The sequence below is a fragment of the Pinus tabuliformis genome, chromosome 4_2, assembly GCF_031772625.1.
Source record: "Pinus tabuliformis cultivar Carrire ecotype Pingquan chromosome 4_2, CPIR1, whole genome shotgun sequence".
In the NCBI taxonomy this organism is placed as follows: Eukaryota; Viridiplantae; Streptophyta; class Pinopsida; order Pinales; family Pinaceae; genus Pinus; species Pinus tabuliformis.
Genome location: NC_142304.1, coordinates 376,607,446 through 376,624,330, shown reverse-complemented (window position 1 = coordinate 376,624,330; position 16,885 = coordinate 376,607,446). Strand labels below are relative to the sequence as shown.

At 40.3% G+C, this 16,885-nt stretch overlaps 1 protein-coding gene across 3 annotated transcripts in view; it reads right to left on the bottom strand.

The window, feature by feature from the left end:
• Positions 1-9,278: 9,278 nt before the first annotated feature.
• The window catches only part of LOC149169504 (S-adenosyl-L-methionine-dependent methyltransferases superfamily protein), a 182,109-nt gene continuing 174,502 nt past the window's right edge, over positions 9,279-16,885 (bottom strand). For 2 of the 3 annotated variants that reach the window (XM_089428717.1, XM_089428718.1), the window contains 4 exons: positions 10,854-10,931; positions 10,097-10,161; positions 9,878-9,967; positions 9,279-9,775 (listed from right to left, as the gene is read on the bottom strand). In XM_089428717.1, the coding sequence (XP_089284843.1) occupies positions 9,662-9,775; positions 9,878-9,967; positions 10,097-10,161; positions 10,854-10,931 (347 nt within the window). In that variant the 3' untranslated portion in view covers positions 9,279-9,661. The remainder of the gene's footprint in view (positions 9,776-9,877; positions 9,968-10,096; positions 10,162-10,853; positions 10,932-16,885) is intronic. The other variant, XM_089428719.1, reaches the window with a different exon arrangement.

Below are 16,885 nucleotides of genomic sequence, written 5' to 3'. Positions count from 1 at the left end.
ATGCATTACTATTTGGGATTGGAAATTTGGAAAAAGCTTGATGGAATCTTTGTTGGACAAGGCAAATACACTATTAAGATCCTTCAAAGATTTGGCATGATGGACTGCAAGTCCATGGATATTCCGATGGTGACAAATTTGAAAAGGATACATGACTGTGATTCTGATTTGGTTGATCCCTCTATGTATCACAAATTGATTGGCTCATTGAACTATCTTGTGAACATTAGACCTGATATTTACTATGTTGTGAACACGTTGAGCCAATTCTTGGTTGAGCCCTAACATGTGCATTGGGTTGCAGCAAAACATATATTGAGATATTTGTGGTGCACCATTGAATATGGTCTGAGATATGTTTCTAATGGAGAATGGAAATTGTATGGCTTCACTGATGTTGATTGGGCTAGAAGCTCTAGTGATAGAAATAGCACTTTTGGATTATGTTTTAGCTTGGGCTCCACTTTGATTTCATGGTCTAGTAAAAAGAAAACTTATGTTTCTCTGAGTATGACTAAAGTTGAGTATATAGTTGCATGTTTAGCCAATTGTGAAGTTGTGTGGTTTAGAAAGTTGTTTGTAGGATTGTTTGATCAAGGGTTGGAATTGACCATTATATATTGTGATAATCGAAGTCGTGTGAGGCTTTCTGAGAACCTAGTTTTTCATGACAGGTCGAAGCACATTGATATCAAGTATCATTACCTCCAAAATATTGTCCAACGAGGAGCTATGAGGCTCGAGTATGTCCCTATTGATGAGCAGATTGTTGATTTTTTTACAAAGCCATTGTCCTAGATGAAGTTTTCTTCTCCTAGAAAACAACTTGGAGTTGTTGAGAATCCCTCTTTCAGAGAGGGAGCACTGATTGTATAGCATCATGCGATTGACAATCTTCCTTGGGCTGTAGTTGAGAGGCGATAGAGTATGGTCAGGAAGATTGTCCCTACCTTAGGTCAGTGGACCAAGAGATCAGCGAGTCTGGTTTGGGAGCTTGGTTGTAAGGCATAAAGTGATCCCTTGGGTCATGATGACTAAGAGACCAATTTGGTCAGGGACACTGATTTTGATATTCTCTTTGTTGGGTCATTTGACTAAGAGATTGTATAGTTGGGGATTGAGATAGAGATTCCTCCCTTGAGTCGTGGACCGAGAGACCTTATTAATGGTCAAGGAGATGTACCCTGTGTAACTAGTGTATATGTCTGGAGAGTTTGGCCTCATTGATTGATCTCATTGGTCAGTTGGACATTGACCTAGATGCCATTGGATTTTGGCTTATGGGGTGTGTTTTGATGATATGTATCTTTTCTTATGGTGACACTTGTGATCCCTCCCTTGGGCAGTTGCTGAGAGACCTATGGATTGGTCAGGGAGATTGATCTTGAAAGAAAGAGAGACTTGTACATCTAATCTCTCCCTTGGAAAGTTGTTGAGAGGCCTCTGGATTGGTCGGGGAGATTAATCTTGAGAGAGATTGAAAAGTACGTCCCTAGCTAAGAGGGAGTGTTGAAAAAATGGTAGTTATGGTCGATATTTTCATTGGCAAATTGATGGAGAAAATTAGTATTTTCGCATTGACCAAGTCGGCCACACATGATGAATGGGTTTGACCCTAAGGTCAAAACCCTCCTCCTAAACCACATATAAATAAAAGTTCATTGGAGTTCATTTGGCACACTTCACATCAAATCATTCGATCTAAAATCACAAGAAGAAGTCCACACATGCAAAGGAGTCAAAGAGTATTTATGCTCTACATTGACTAGCCTCTTATTCTTTTGTTTGACCAGCGTTGACTTGGGAGATTTTACTTCTGTTCGACTAAGCTCTTTGACAGTTTTGGAGGCCGAATATTTTAGGGATCCGTTGACTTCATTTTACCGAGATTTTGTCCTATTTTTGCGTTGTTCACTGCAAGTCAAATTTGTCCTTTGACTGAGACTCTGACTAGTTTATTGACTGAGGTTTTGATCGAATTTCAGCCATCTTGTTCAGAGTTATATACTTGGACATTGACCATGGTTGACTATTTTCTCTCTCCATTCATTAGTTTGACTTGGAAATATTGAGGTTAGAATTTGGAATCTTGTTGGAATAATCTGATGTACATTTTCATGAACTGAATTCTCTTTCTCATAAGGGAAGATTGTTGGGTTTTCCCCTAATGGGTTTTTCCTTGGATGCTAGCCTAAATATTGGTGTCTATTGTCTCTTGTTTTACTATTTACTGTGATCTCTATTGCACTGTTGAAGAAAAGTGAATAGTTGAATTTTTTCATGTATAACTGCTTAATGATTGGAATGCTATAAGAAGACTAATTGTATCATTGGAAGTAGTTATCAATTTTAAAAAAATTACTAGTCTTGATTGCACTAGAAAATCAACAATCCCCACTCTTAATAAGGCTCTGTATCCAAGGCTTAGGGAAGCCTTGCTTCAATGCTAAGTTAAATAGCTTGTGTATATGTGGGAGGAGGATAGATTTTCCCATTTTAAAATGTTCAGATTGGTAGCCTTCAATGTCTTTAGCTTTCTCATTAGGAAGTTGCCTAACCCCAAATTCAATGCCTTCCAAAGAAAAGATAGCATCCTCTATAGGGGCATTCAAAATGGTGTCCATGGTGTTAGGGGATTCATAGAGGGTTTTACATGTTGAAAAAGATGTGTAATTCCATCAATGTTTATAGATATTTTAAATCAGATCTTAAATAAAATATTTTAATCTCCATATTAATTAATATATTTCAATTGTGTATATATTATATAAGACAATTGAAAAAAAAATAAAAATCTTATTATTAAAATACTTTTAATGTCTGAAAATGAACATATATAATTTCTTGCATGCTTAGTATGAATTCAGCACATGGCATATATATTCATCTTAACATCATATGAAAAGATAAAATCTTTTTATAAGTAAACCTTGTAGGAATTTACAGGGTAAGTTCCTCAGAAAGAATACCAAAAGGACACCGCTCACAACCAGATCTCAAATCAATACACCAGTATTTTTGACGTGGTTAAAACCCTCAGAGTGCAAGGAGGGAAACAGTCCACGGCCTGTCCCAACGTGGGTACAGACAATTTATTAATCAAAGAATGAAAATTTACATAAGCTTCTCTCATGCACGGATTGCCCGAACAATGACCCTCCATGCGCTTTAAATAGAACTCATGGACCAATCGGGTGTCAAGCCACGGATCAAGTGTCGGTAATACCGAGGTGAGAGTGAACCGTCGGATCACTACATATCGTGACCGTCGGATTGTAAGTTACAAAATGTACAACGGTAAAGAAACACATTTTACCTAACTCTAACCTAACTCTATGCTAGACCAAGTTGAACTTAACTATATCCTATGTGTCGGAATATCCTAACATCCCCCCTTAAGAACAACTTGGGATAGGATTGAAGGATTTACAAATATGACACAATAGGAGAAGGAAGGAGGCACTAGAGCCTATCCCCCCTTAGTGACAACTTCCTGAACTCCAAGCATATATCGAAGTTTAGTGAACTTCGCCTCTGTGAGAGCCTTTGTGAAGATGTCTGCAACCTGATCATCCGTTGGACAATATTGCACTTCAAGAACATGGTCATGAATGAGCTTTCTGATGAAGTGCATGTGTAGTTCAATGTGTTTGCTGCGCTGATGCTGGACTGGATCTTTGCATAGCTGAATGGCACTTTGATTATCACACCAAAGTGTGGTTGGATGCTGCTGCTCAAAGCCAAACTCTGATAGGATCTGACGAAGCCACAAGGCTTCCTTACTAGCTTCCACGGCACCACGATACTCTGCTTCTGCTGACGAAAGAGAAATGGCAGCCTGTTTCTTACAAGCCCATGTAATAGGTCCTGAACCAAGAGTGAAGACATAACCGGCAGTAGACTTCCGATCATCAAGGTCACCAGCCCAATCAGAATCAGTGAAACCAACTAACAGAGGAGCTGCTTTGGCACTGTAATGAATCCCAAACTGTACTGTACCTCGAACATAACGAAGTATTCTTTTAGCTGCTTTCCAATGACTTTCACGGGGGTTTTGCATAAAACGAGCAACAAGGCCAACAGCAAAGGAAAGATCAGGACGAGTATGGGTTAAATACAAGAGTTTTCCGACAAGTTGACGGTATAAGGTAGCATCAACTTCAGGAGAAGTACAAGAGACTGAAAGTTTGACTCCAGACTGAAAGGGAGAAGGGGCTGGCTTACAGTCTTCCATGTGAAAATGACGAAGAATATCACAAGCATACTTGGACTGGGAAAGGAAAATACCTTCTTGGGATTGCAAGACTTGAAGACCGAGAAAATAGTGTAAGTGTCCTAAGTCTGTCATTTCAAATTTCTTTTTAAGGCTGGACTTCACATGGTTTATAAGGTTGGGATCACTACCAGTAAGAATAAGATCATCAACATAAAGAACAAGGATGATAAGAGAGTTGCCCACTTTCTTGGTGTAGACAGTATTGTCAGAATGACACCTAGAAAAGCCAGATTCTAAAAGAAAGCTATCCATTTTGGCATACCAAGCCCGAGGAGCTTGCTTGAGGCCATAAAGGGATTTCTTAAGTCGACAAACGAGGCTGGAGTCTGTTTGTATGAAGCCAATGGGTTGTTCCATATAGATTTCTTCCTGCAAGTCCCCATGCAAGAAGGCAGATTTAACATCCATTTGATGGACTTCCCATTTTAAAGAGGCAGCAAGGGAAAGAACAAGGCGGATAGAGTTCATTTTGGCAACTGGAGAGAAGGTTTCAGTGTAGTCAATGCCTTCAACCTGTGAAAAGCCCTTAGCAACTAGACGAGCCTTATGTTTATCAACTTTCCCATCTGGTCCATACTTGGTTCTGTAAACCCATTTGCATCTAACAAGTTTGCGTCCCTTTGGTAGAGGAACAAGATCCCATGTATCATTTGTCATCAATGAATGATATTCTTCATTCATAGCTGCTTCCCAATGTGGATGGCCTGAAGCTTCTGCAAAAGTGTCAGGATCATGATTTACTGGAGCTTGAGCCAGTAAAGAAGAGGCTCTTTCAAACTGAGAACGTGTACGTCGCTGATCTGTAGGATCACCGGCAAGATCACCTGCTGCATCCCGAGTAGCACGGACCCATCTTGGAAGTTGAGGATCCTGAGAAGGTGGGGGAGGATTATCATCCTCGCTTTCATCATCAGAAGAAGAAATGTTTTCAAAGATAGAAGAGATAGGAAGAGGTGGCACATCCGCCGGACTAGGCTCGCAGGCCGATTTATTTTCATCAAATTTTACATCTCTTCTAATGATAACATTTTTGGACTTAAATGGAATAAGTCTATAACCTTTTACATCTTCAGAATATCCAACAAAAGTACATTTCTCACTCTTAGGTTCTAAAGCTTTATGCTTTTCATCTGGAATATGGGCCCATGCTTCACTTCCAAACACACGAAAGTGACTTACATCTGGTTTAATGGAACTCCAAGCTTCTTCTGGAGTGATATTCTCTAGAACCTTAGTAGGAGTGCGATTGATTATATAATTTGCACAATTAATTGCTTCGGCCCAAAAACTAAGACTGAGTCCTTTAGATTGCAGCATACAATTAGCCATTTCCTTTAAGGTGCGATTTTTCCTTTCAGCTACACCATTTTGTTGTGGAGTGTATGGAACAGTATGTTGCATTTGAATTCCATTTTCGGTGCAAAAGTTGATGAATGCGTTTTTAACATATTCTCCACCATTATCAGTTCTTAGCTTAAGAATTTGATGTCCAGATTGTTTTTCAACAAATGCTTTGAAGGCCAAAAAAGTGCTAAATACTTCGCTCTTGAGTTTTAAGAAGTATACCCAAGTGCGTCTAGAGAAATCATCAATGAAAGTTAAGAAGTACTTGCAGCCAGAGAATGAAGCAACAGGAAGAGGACCACATAAATCACTGTGCACAAGCTGTAAAGGGGCTGAGGCGTGCCAAGAGGCACGTTTGTCAAAACTGTCCCGATGATGTTTTCCGAGTACACATCCGGAACAAACACCATCTTTGCAAGATACCATAGGAAGACCTGTCACCATATTTTCTTTACATAGATGCTGAAGGGAGCGATAGTTTAAGTGACCAAACCGCTCATGCCAAAGTTTGCTCACTTCATCATTATGAGCAACAAACACTGAGGGAAGATGGGATGACCCAAAGTTGTGAAACTTATACAACCTTTTGGAATCATCAGCAAGACCAGTAGCTAGAATCTGTTTAGGATCTTTTAGATCCTTGATTACAACATCATGAGGTGAAAATTCAACAATTTTACCTTCACCTGAATGAGTTATCTGATAGACAGATAGAAGGTTGCAGGATAAGTTTGGAACACATAATACATCATTGAACTGACCATTGTCTAGATGAACAGTTCCAGTCCCTACAACATTAAGAGATCTATCATCACCAACATATATATTTTTGGTGTTACAATCATTTAAAGAAGAAAACATGGCTTGGTTTTTGGCCATGTGACAAGAGGCTCCAGAATCAATGAGCCACTCATGAGAATGAGAAGAAGAAGAAGATACATTTAATGCATAACCAGACTGAGATGATTGACGATGACATGCAGAAAGTGCCGTTCCGGAAGTTGAAGTTGAAGTAGGCTCCAGATGGATGTTATGTTTCTTCATTGCGGCTTCCAAGGCTTCCATCTTCTTAAAGCATTTAGATTCTAAGTGGCCATCTCGATTACAAAAGTTACAATGTCTGTCAGTCCTCTTCCATTTGTTTTTATTGGTCTTGTCATTTTGCTGAAATGATCTTTCATCTTGAGGCTGAGTTGGTTTAGGACCATTCCTTTGAGGATAAGACTTCTTAGGATTCTTTGAATTTGGTTGCTGCTGGGCGGCTAACGCTTTCGAGGAAGAGTTTCCAAGATTAAGAAGACCAAGGTGTAAGAGTTTTTCTTGTTCTCTTATTAAGGAATCACAAAAGGAGTCAAAGGAAGGGGGTTTGTAGTCTTTGCCTTGACAAATGAAAGCTTCCCTTGTAGAATGGAAAGTGGAAACAAATACAGAGTAGGCTGGTCCCAACTTAGTAAGGATGGAATAAATAAGGTTACCATCTTCTTTCTTAACTTTAACACCTTCCAAGAGATATCTAAGGGTCTTGAATTTGGACAAGAAATCTTCAATGCAAGAAAAATTATTAGGATCCAAAGTAAGCAACTCATTCTCAAGTTGATGGGCTCTAATTTCATTTTTAATCCCAAAAACTTTAGCAAGTTTTTCTAATGCTTCATGAGGAGTTTCAATTTCTGCAATGTGGAATCTAAGATCAGGAGAAACAGACATTCCTATCAAACCACGTGCTTGATCTTGTCTATTTTCCCATTTTTCGGCCTTGTCTTCATCTTTGGGTTTCTTCTCTTGGTCTGTGGCTATTCTGAAGAGACCTTTACTTCTAAGTAAATCTCCCATGTAGGCTACCCATTGGAAGTAGTTAGTGCTGTCAAGAATGACTTGGCATGGACTTTCCATTTTTTGAAAAAAAATCCTGAAGCTGAAGATGCTGAAAGTAAGTGGTCCAATGGATAGATCTCGAAAAAATAGGCGGTTTTAAAAAAAACGGCTCTGAAAAAGGCTTCCGGATGAAGAAGTTATGGCTTTTTGAAAAAAAAATTGTTGACGTTGCCGGCAAAGTGCGCGAATGTGCGGGAATGAAAAAATCCGCCCCCACAAAATGGAGACTTGAACCCAAGACCTCTACTCTCTTAAAAAGTCTTTGAACCAATTGATCTATACAAAATATTTGAGAGAGAGAGAGAGAGAGAGGGGGGGGCCTCGATTTGCGTGCTTGCCTTGGGAAGGCTCTTTTCCCCTACAAAACACAAAACACAAAACCCAACACGAATATGCAAAGAAAAACGAACCTTACGGCTCAAAGTTAGCTTTAGCCAAAAAACTAGAATTTTAAAAAAAAATCTCAAAGTTAGCTTTTAACCGAAAAACTAAATATTTTTCTCAATGTTTCTGATTTTCCAAGATCACACTAAGGTGCAGGGAAAAGAGCATACGCATGAGAAAAATCCTTTCTTTCTGTTTCTGATTTGCCCAGATCGCACAGAGTCGCAGGGCAAAGAGCATACGCAGAAATGAAAGGTATAGATCCGGGAAAAAAAAGGCTAAATAAACCGAAACCGAAATAAGCAGAGAGAAAATGACAGTAAACTGCAAAAAAAAAACACTGTATACCTCCCGATCTGAAAAATGACGCAGCTAGGGCTACCGGAAACCTTTTCGCGTGAAACGAAAGGGGTTCCTCACTGAAACAGATGCTCCGAACGCAACAGAGCAGTCCTCTCGGCCCGAAAGCAGTCAGAAACAGCAGATCTAGGAAACGACAGCCGCATGCAGTTCTACCGGCTTCAAATTTGGATCACCAACGGACGCGGCCCTCAAATAGCTCCGATACCATGTAGGAATTTACAGGGTAAGTTCCTCAGAAAGAATACCAAAAGGACACCGCTCACAACCAGATCTCAAATCAATACACCAGTATTTTTGACGTGGTTAAAACCCTCAGAGTGCAAGGAGGGAAACAGTCCACGGCCTGTCCCAACGTGGGTACAGACAATTTATTAATCAAAGAATGAAAATTTACATAAGCTTCTCTCATGCACGGATTGCCCGAACAATGACCCTCCATGCGCTTTAAATAGAACTCATGGACCAATCAGGTGTCAAGCCACGGATCAAGTGTCGGTAATACCGAGGTGAGAGTGAACCGTCGAATCACTACATATCGTGACCGTCGGATTGTAAGTTACAAAATGTACAACGGTAAAGAAACACACTTTACCTAACTCTAACCTAACTCTATGCTAGACCAAGTTGAACTTAACTATATCCTATGTGTCGGAATATCCTAACAAACCTATCTTCAAATTTTGCACTATAAAATGTTTTGCAAACACTATAAATCCAAGGTTAATACTGATATTACAAAAGACATTTCACCACAAATGGTCCCTAGCCCATAACTCCCTGTCTTCCGTCCTAAACGTACATTTTTAAAAAGTAATCTTCATATAGAGTATACGCTAGGAGTATGTCTCAAGACCGTTCTAAAGTACATTTTAAGGAAGTCATCTTCACATAGAGCATATGCTGAAGAGTATATCTCAAGAAAATGAGTGCGCAACAGAAACAAAATTTATGGACTTCATTCATGATTTGATTACTACATCATATAAAATAATATTTCAAAATATCCGGTAAAAATCAGATGTATATACCCATCAAATGAACCAAACCCATCCACGGCTATAATTTTACTTTAAATGTGTGTTATGCAAATAAACAGTGGAAATCATTTACAGGGACCGTGAATCTCAGCAGGAAACAAAATTGAGTCGCCTACCCACAGCTCGCTACGTTAAAATATGATAGCGCATTACACGGCCTCTCTCCCAACTTCACTTAAAACATGTTCAGTTACAAGAAACCCGCAGATATTATACTTCATGTTTCAATGGTGTCTGTCATTATTTAAGAAAATAACCAGTCATTGAAATACAGGAATTTCCAAGAAAGACCATAGAATGTTCATTTCAAACCAGATATAAAATACTTTCTAGTTACGCTTAAGTTACCAAACACTACTGCCAGGTGGTTTAATTATGGAGTCTACTGGGAGGTCGCAAACTCTCTCTGAAGATCCTCAAATGAAACAGTAGCTGAGCCTCTCCTTTTCGGCTTCTGTTGCGAAGGATGTGGTGCCCAGCCAGTCATATAAATAACCTGATTAATATAGCACGTATGATTCATTATCTCCACCATACCCACCCATGTGAGAAAAGTAAAGGACTACTTGCTAGTGAATCTTCAATATAGTAGTATTACCTGAAATGTGGCTGGGATGGTACCATCTTCTCCTCCAAACATTGATTGATAAATGGAAGCAGTTGCTAAAGCAGTCTCCTTTTTCAGTATCTGGCCAGATATAAAATACAAAATGGTTCATACATCTATAAAGTCAGGCTGTTTAAAGTCGAAATGATCTGCTTCGACAGAGCAAGAGTCTTCTATCGTAAATCAACTGCAATTGCAGTTTAGTCTCACCTGATTTCTCTGCAGAAGAGCGTTGGTTTCACCCATCGAACGGAGGTGCTCAATAAGCTCTAGAGCTGCCCCACAACAAAAACACATCATAATATAAAGTTAGTAGACAAGCATAAGAGGAGAAAATTTCCAAATTGAATAGCAAACAATAAATCAGTGAGAAAAACACTTACAAATATCAAAATGAAGGGATACAACTTACGTCTATATCAGATTTCAATACATTTTCCTACGATATGCCCTACCAGAGAGATTCAAATGAATCACAATTTACCTTCTACATTTGGTAAATTGTATATAATTTTGATAACATTTAAAATTTTAGTATCTATGAGTGTTCTACGCACTTGCATAATGAGTGACCATTGACTGTTCTCTCTAGTCCCATTGACCTATTCTTGATCATTTATGAACATCAACGAAAAAACCTTTTTTTATGTACATGATCCCAGCCTCAACTGCTGTTGGACTCTCAAGTTGGCATTAAAAACATATGAAGCATTGAAGCTGTTACATGTCTCTATTAAAACCTCAATATCATCCAATCAGTTTTTAATTTCACATGTTTGTTCTACCATTGAATGGTGATTTAGAATGCTTTCTAGAAATAAGGGCATGAATTACAGGGAAATGCTATTAGGAGATATATTTCTCTAATCTACAGAGCCATATTTACCATGCTAAAATAATTGAATTGTCAATTGCAATATCACGAGGAAACCTCTGCATCGGCTAATTACAGTAAAGAGATACTCACTCTTTGAAAAGTATGCCCATTTACACATGAGCCTCAACTTCCAAACTCCTTTTAAGAAATACATAAGTTGTAATGCACCTAACAAGGTGTATTTTGATCAGAGGTCTTGAATGTAGTGATAGTTTTTATAAAATAGTTCAATGTAACAGCAACATCAATGAACAGCCGACTGAAACCAATTTTCGAAAATTAGAGATATGCACAAATGATCATGCCTTACGTTTCGGGATTCAAAATCCAAGCTACAGAAAATGTGTAAGACAAAACATCACGGATCGAAAGCCGTGGCACATGCCAGTGTAAAACAAATTGGAAAGAAATAAATATAAAATAAAATGTACACATTCAAAATATATATAGGCCTGAATCTTAGTAAAAATACATATAGGCCTGAGTGTTTCTCTTTTATCTTTTAACATGCTCATAATGTTTATGTTTTTTTTTTCCAGCATTTTCTGAACCTTGAGATTTGAATATAAGTTACAAATTCTCGTAGAGAAAAAAAAAAATTGATGGAAACTCAAAAGACTAGAACTAGAGAAAATATAACAAAATATTTTGTAGAAACAATATGCACTTCCCGTTCACATCCAAATTACTCCTCTTCTTGCAGGTACAAGAACAAAGTGCAAGCTTCCTAAAATTATAATTCAGTGTTCTTATCATTAGACTGCCACTAACTTCAAGATTTAAACCAGTGGATCATAATGAGGCTGGAATATTGCATTAACTTCCTTCGTGCATTAAACACCACCCCAAATAATTCCGAGCATAAAATGAGCTCAGCATTCATTCTTCTAGATCACAAATCATTGTAAATTTGTACATAACTCATAAGTTATAACCACCAGAAGCTCATTTACATAGCTCTAATACCACTAGATCCAGAAATTAAAAAGTAAAAATACAATGCACATTACTACAGGACAGACGAGACCAGTTGAATTGCTAATCAAAGCGAAAAAGTCAACAAAAGTTAGTCATGACCTAAGAAAATTAACTTAGAGTTCTACTTAATGATATCTAGACCCTCAGTACTGAGAAAGTAGCAAAGTTTCACATGTAACGAAGAATAGACAAGTTTCTGTTGATTTTCTAGGACACTGGCTAAAAATATTTTTCTTCTACATGATAACTACTTCCAGTGATCAGTTAGCATTAAATTTACATAGTATTCACATTCAAAAATCATTAAGTTATACAGAAGAAAATATCAACCATTAAACCATGAAAAGTAGTAGAAAAATAACCATGAAACCATGAAAAGAAGTAGAAAAATAACCATGAAACTATGAGACAAGAGATACAGAAATTAGTCCTGAGGCCAGGGCAAAACCCACAAGGGGAAAACCTAAAAAATTCTTTCCTTAGACAGAAAGAGAGTTCCATGTAAAAATTTCTGTTTTCCCACCCCGGTTTTCAGTTTCACCTTATTTCTCCCATGTAGTTAAATGCCCTTTCCCATAACCATACATTTAACAAGCTGAAAAAATAAATATTGCTGAAAACACAAATTCTGGAAATTTTACAGAATGCTGGAAATTGCAGAAATAAAAATCAGCAGTAATAAACAGCCATTAAAACACATTTAAACACTAAGATTTTTGGTCAACTTGACCCTGGAAAAACCCCCTACAACTCTTGGGGAAAACCAGTTTGAGAGCTCTTCTTTATTTCTGAAAATTGTCTTTTTACAGTGAGAAATATTCAACAAAAATCAGCAAGCAAATTTACAACTTATCTCTTTTCCCATGCCTCACAGCAAACTGGAAATTACAGCAAACAGGACAGCAATAAATGTTGTACGGCCTCCTCGATTTTCGTGCCCACTTTCAGCATTAAATGCTGTTGTACGGCCAGCATTAAATGCGTTGTACGGACTGCAATAAATGCGTTGTACGGCCCTCGTTTTGCGTGCAGAAAAATCAGCAAACTGCTCCTCGATTTTTGTGCAAACCACTCCTCGAAAATCGTGCCAAAATCTGCCTTTCACTGTGTGCTGAACCAGCTGTACAAATCTTCTCAACTGCTGCCTTGGAATGTGTGCCAAGCTGCTGTCTCCTTCTCCTCCCTGCTCAAAAATCTCTCTTGCTCTCTTGCTCTCCTTCTCCCAATCTGCTCATGAAAGAATGAATGACCTTTTCCTCCTTTAATCTAACCCCAAGTGACTTTTGGGTGATCCCTAAATCCAATGGCTGAAATAGATTGAGATCTAAGGCTAAGATTAAATGCTCATTTAAATCTCACTTTTTTTTTTTTTAATTCACCCCACTTTAATAAAGACCCACTTAGTCATTTATTTCCAAAGTCACTTTTCCTTTCTAATTTTTCATTGACTTTATAAAAGTCACTTTAAAATTAGACTTAGTAACTTTATCACTTAAAGTCACTTTTAAATTAGATTTAACTTTATAAAAATTATAAAGTTACTTTAGGAGAAAAATTAAATTCTTTTGGACACTTTTCCCTAGGCCAAAGATCAAAGCCTAAGGGAACCACCTGTCCTCTGGTACCAAATTTCAACACTCCCTGTTACCGAGGAAGGTGTTCCTCACCACACCCATCTTGTCTCTAAAGTAGACATGCTTGCCCCGTGGTAAGGCTTTGGTAAGAATATTTGCAACCTGCTCATCAGTGGAAATATACTCAAGCTTCACAGCTCCCTTCTGAACATAGTCTCTGATGAAATGATATCTGATCTCAATATGCTTTGACCTATCATGAAATACTGGATTCTCCGTGAGTTTAATGCAACTCTGATTATCACAGTAAATCATTGAAGGTCTCAACGGCTGACCAAATAAGCCAAACAACATCTTGCGAAGCCAAATGGCCTCACAACTAGCTAGAGTGGTTGCCATATACTCTGCTTCCGCTAAACTCAGTGCTACTGACTGCTGCTTCTGGCTGAACCATGACACTACTGTTGAACCCAACCCAAAACAACACCTTGAAGTGCTCTTCCTATCAGAAGCACAACTTGCCCAATCAGAATCAGTGTATCCTGCCAATCTCACCCCATCTCCCTGCCTGTAGTCCAGACCATAATCCACTGTCCCCTGCAAGTACCGCAAAATGTGTTTTGCAGCCACCCAGTGAACCTTCCTAGGCTCACACATAAACTGACTCATCGTGTTGACTGCAAAACAGATATCTGGTCTAGTGTTGACCAAATACATCAAGGAACCAATCAGCTACTTGTACAATGTGGGATCCACCAACTCGGAATCCGAAGCATGAATCTTCTTCTAGTTGGTGATCATCGGTGTCGACATGGGTCTACAATCCTCCATGTGGAATCTGCTAAGGATGTCCACAATATACTTCCCATGCCCCAGGAAGAAATGCCCCTCCTCCTGCCACACCTCCAAGCCCAAAAGGTAATGCATCAAGCCGATGTCCTTCATCTCAAACTCTGTCACAAGATCTCTCTTGCAGTGCTCTATGAGTCTCTCTGCACCTGTAATGACCAAGTCATCCACATACAGCGCCAGAATGAGAGGCTCCTCACCAATCACAATAAAGTAAAGGTTCGGATCTGCGTCACTCTTTGTGAAACCCATCCCCTACAAATATGTATCTATCCTGGAGTACCAAGCTCTGGGAGCTTGCTTCAGGCCATAAAGGGCCTTTTTCAGTCTGCACACATGGGACTCCTTCCCATGCACCTCAAAGCCCTGTGGCTGCTCAATGTACACCTCCTCCTGTATGAAGCCATTGAGAAATGCAATCTTCACATCCATCTGGTGGATCTTCCAACCCATCTCTGCTGCTATCGATATAATGGAGCGGATCAAAGTATATCGAGCCACGGGAGCGAAGGTCTCCTCATAATCAACTCCCTCTACCTGGGAGAACCCTCTAGCCACAAACCTTGCTTTGAATTTCTCAATGCTGCCATCTACAACATGCTTTACCTTGTAAAGCCATCTGGAAGTAACCACGGATTTGCTCTCAGGCCTCGGCACCACCTCCCAAACATCATTCTTCATGACAGAAGAATACTCCTCCTGCATGGCCTCTCTCCAGACCTGCTGGCTAGCTGCCTCCTCATAGCTAGAAGGCTCAGAGTCAAGGATGTTGGTAACCATCGCCATATAGCTACAAAACCTCTCAGGTGGTCTACTCTCTCTGACTGGCCTCTTCAGCTCAGCAACAGATGAGGCATCTCTCAAGGTGTCCTGAAGCCACTTGGGCTTCCTCTTCCCTGAGCATGCTTCTCCCATAGGAGAATGAAAGTCCTCCTCATCATCACCACCAGTAGCCTGAACTCCTGACTGTCTGTCTGCTGTCCTCCTACCTGCACCTGAACCTGTAGAAGCTGAGGTACCATGTGAACTGTCCATCAGTGGACTCCCTAGTGAACTGCTTTGTGAATTGCTCTGCATGCTGCCCGGAGCACCACCCCTCTGGCTCGGCGAGCCACTGCTCACTGACGGACCTGACATCCTCATAGATGTACCTCCGGATCCTCCTGATCCCTGCCCACTGGATCCCTGCAACTGACTCAACTGCTGTTGAGGGTCTGGCTGATCCAGATACTCTAACTCCCGTGACCTCCTAAAGGCCCTGTCCTCCTCAAACTTCACATCCCGTCTGACAACTCTCCTCTGTGCAGGAATGTAAATCTGAAAGGCCTTTGAGGTCTCACTGTAGCCCACAAAGATACCCTTCTCTACGATGGGCTCTAGTTTGGTCCTCTTCTCCTTGGGTATATAGGAGTATGTAATGCATCCAAAGATATGAAGATGGCCAATATCAGGCTTCTTCCCAGAGAAAGCCTCCTCCGGAGTCATGTGCCCCAAGGCACGATGCGGACTCCTGTTCTGCAAGTAAACAGTTGTGTTGCAGGCCTCTGCCCACAAGAACAATGGCAACCCCTGATCATGTAACATGGCTTTGGCAGACCCTATGATGGATTTGTTCTTCCTGTCCACAACCCCTTTCTGTTGGGGGTTGTAAGGAACAGTGAACTCCCTCCTAATGCCTGCCTCCGCACAATAATCAACAAACTCTCCAAGGGTGTACTCTCCTCCATTGTCCGACCTCAGGGACTTGATCTTCCGACCTGTCTATGTCTCCACAAGAGCTTTGAACTCCTGAAACCGCTTGAAGACCTCACTCTTGGTCTTCAAGAAATAAATCCAGGTCCTCCTGGAGTGATCATCAATGAATAAAACATAGTACTCATATCCACTCAAGGAAACATGAGACATCCGACCGCTCACATCAGAATGAATCAAATCAAGTATCCCAGTCGCTCTGCTGTCACTGTTGGGAAAAGGGGATTTGGCAAACTTGCCCATCGCACAACCTCTGCAAGTATCAAAGTGATCAGTACTGAAATCTGGCACACCTGTAGTGATCTCCCACAATGTCCTCAAGGCTCCATGATACATATGTCCCATCCTGCGGTGCCAAATCTCACACAGCTCAGAACTGCTAGCTCTGCTGTCAGTGCTACTGCTCAATGCCAAAAGGGGCTGGAATGCAAACTTGTACACCTTTGCATGGCGTACACCTATCACTCTAGCTGAATCAGCTGGAGTGCCCCTAGGATACATCAACACCTGTCCTCCCTTGAACAGTACCTCATATCCTCTATCCTCCAAAGCTGAGACGGATATGAGGTTCTTCCTCATCCCTGGCACATAAAGAACATCTGACACTTTCAAGGGAGGTTTGGACTCCCTTTGAAATGTCAGTGTCCCCACCCTGATTGCTCTAACAACTCTGTCATCACCGAGTACTACCTCTATATGAGTGCCACTCTCTGAAAGCTCTGAGAAGTACTCACGGACTCCTGTCATGTGACGTGAAGCCCCACTGTCCACATACCAGATACCTGAAGATGCTCCGCTAATCGAGGGAAAAGCATGCTCCCTCTGAACCTGTGTGGCAGGTGATCCTACACTAGAGGACTCACACGTAGTGAACGCAAACTCCCGGTCAAAACGACTTGCAAAGTCCTCAATCTTTGCTGAAGCTGCCACGTCCTGGTTCTTCCCCTTCTTCTTCTTCTTCTCCGGACA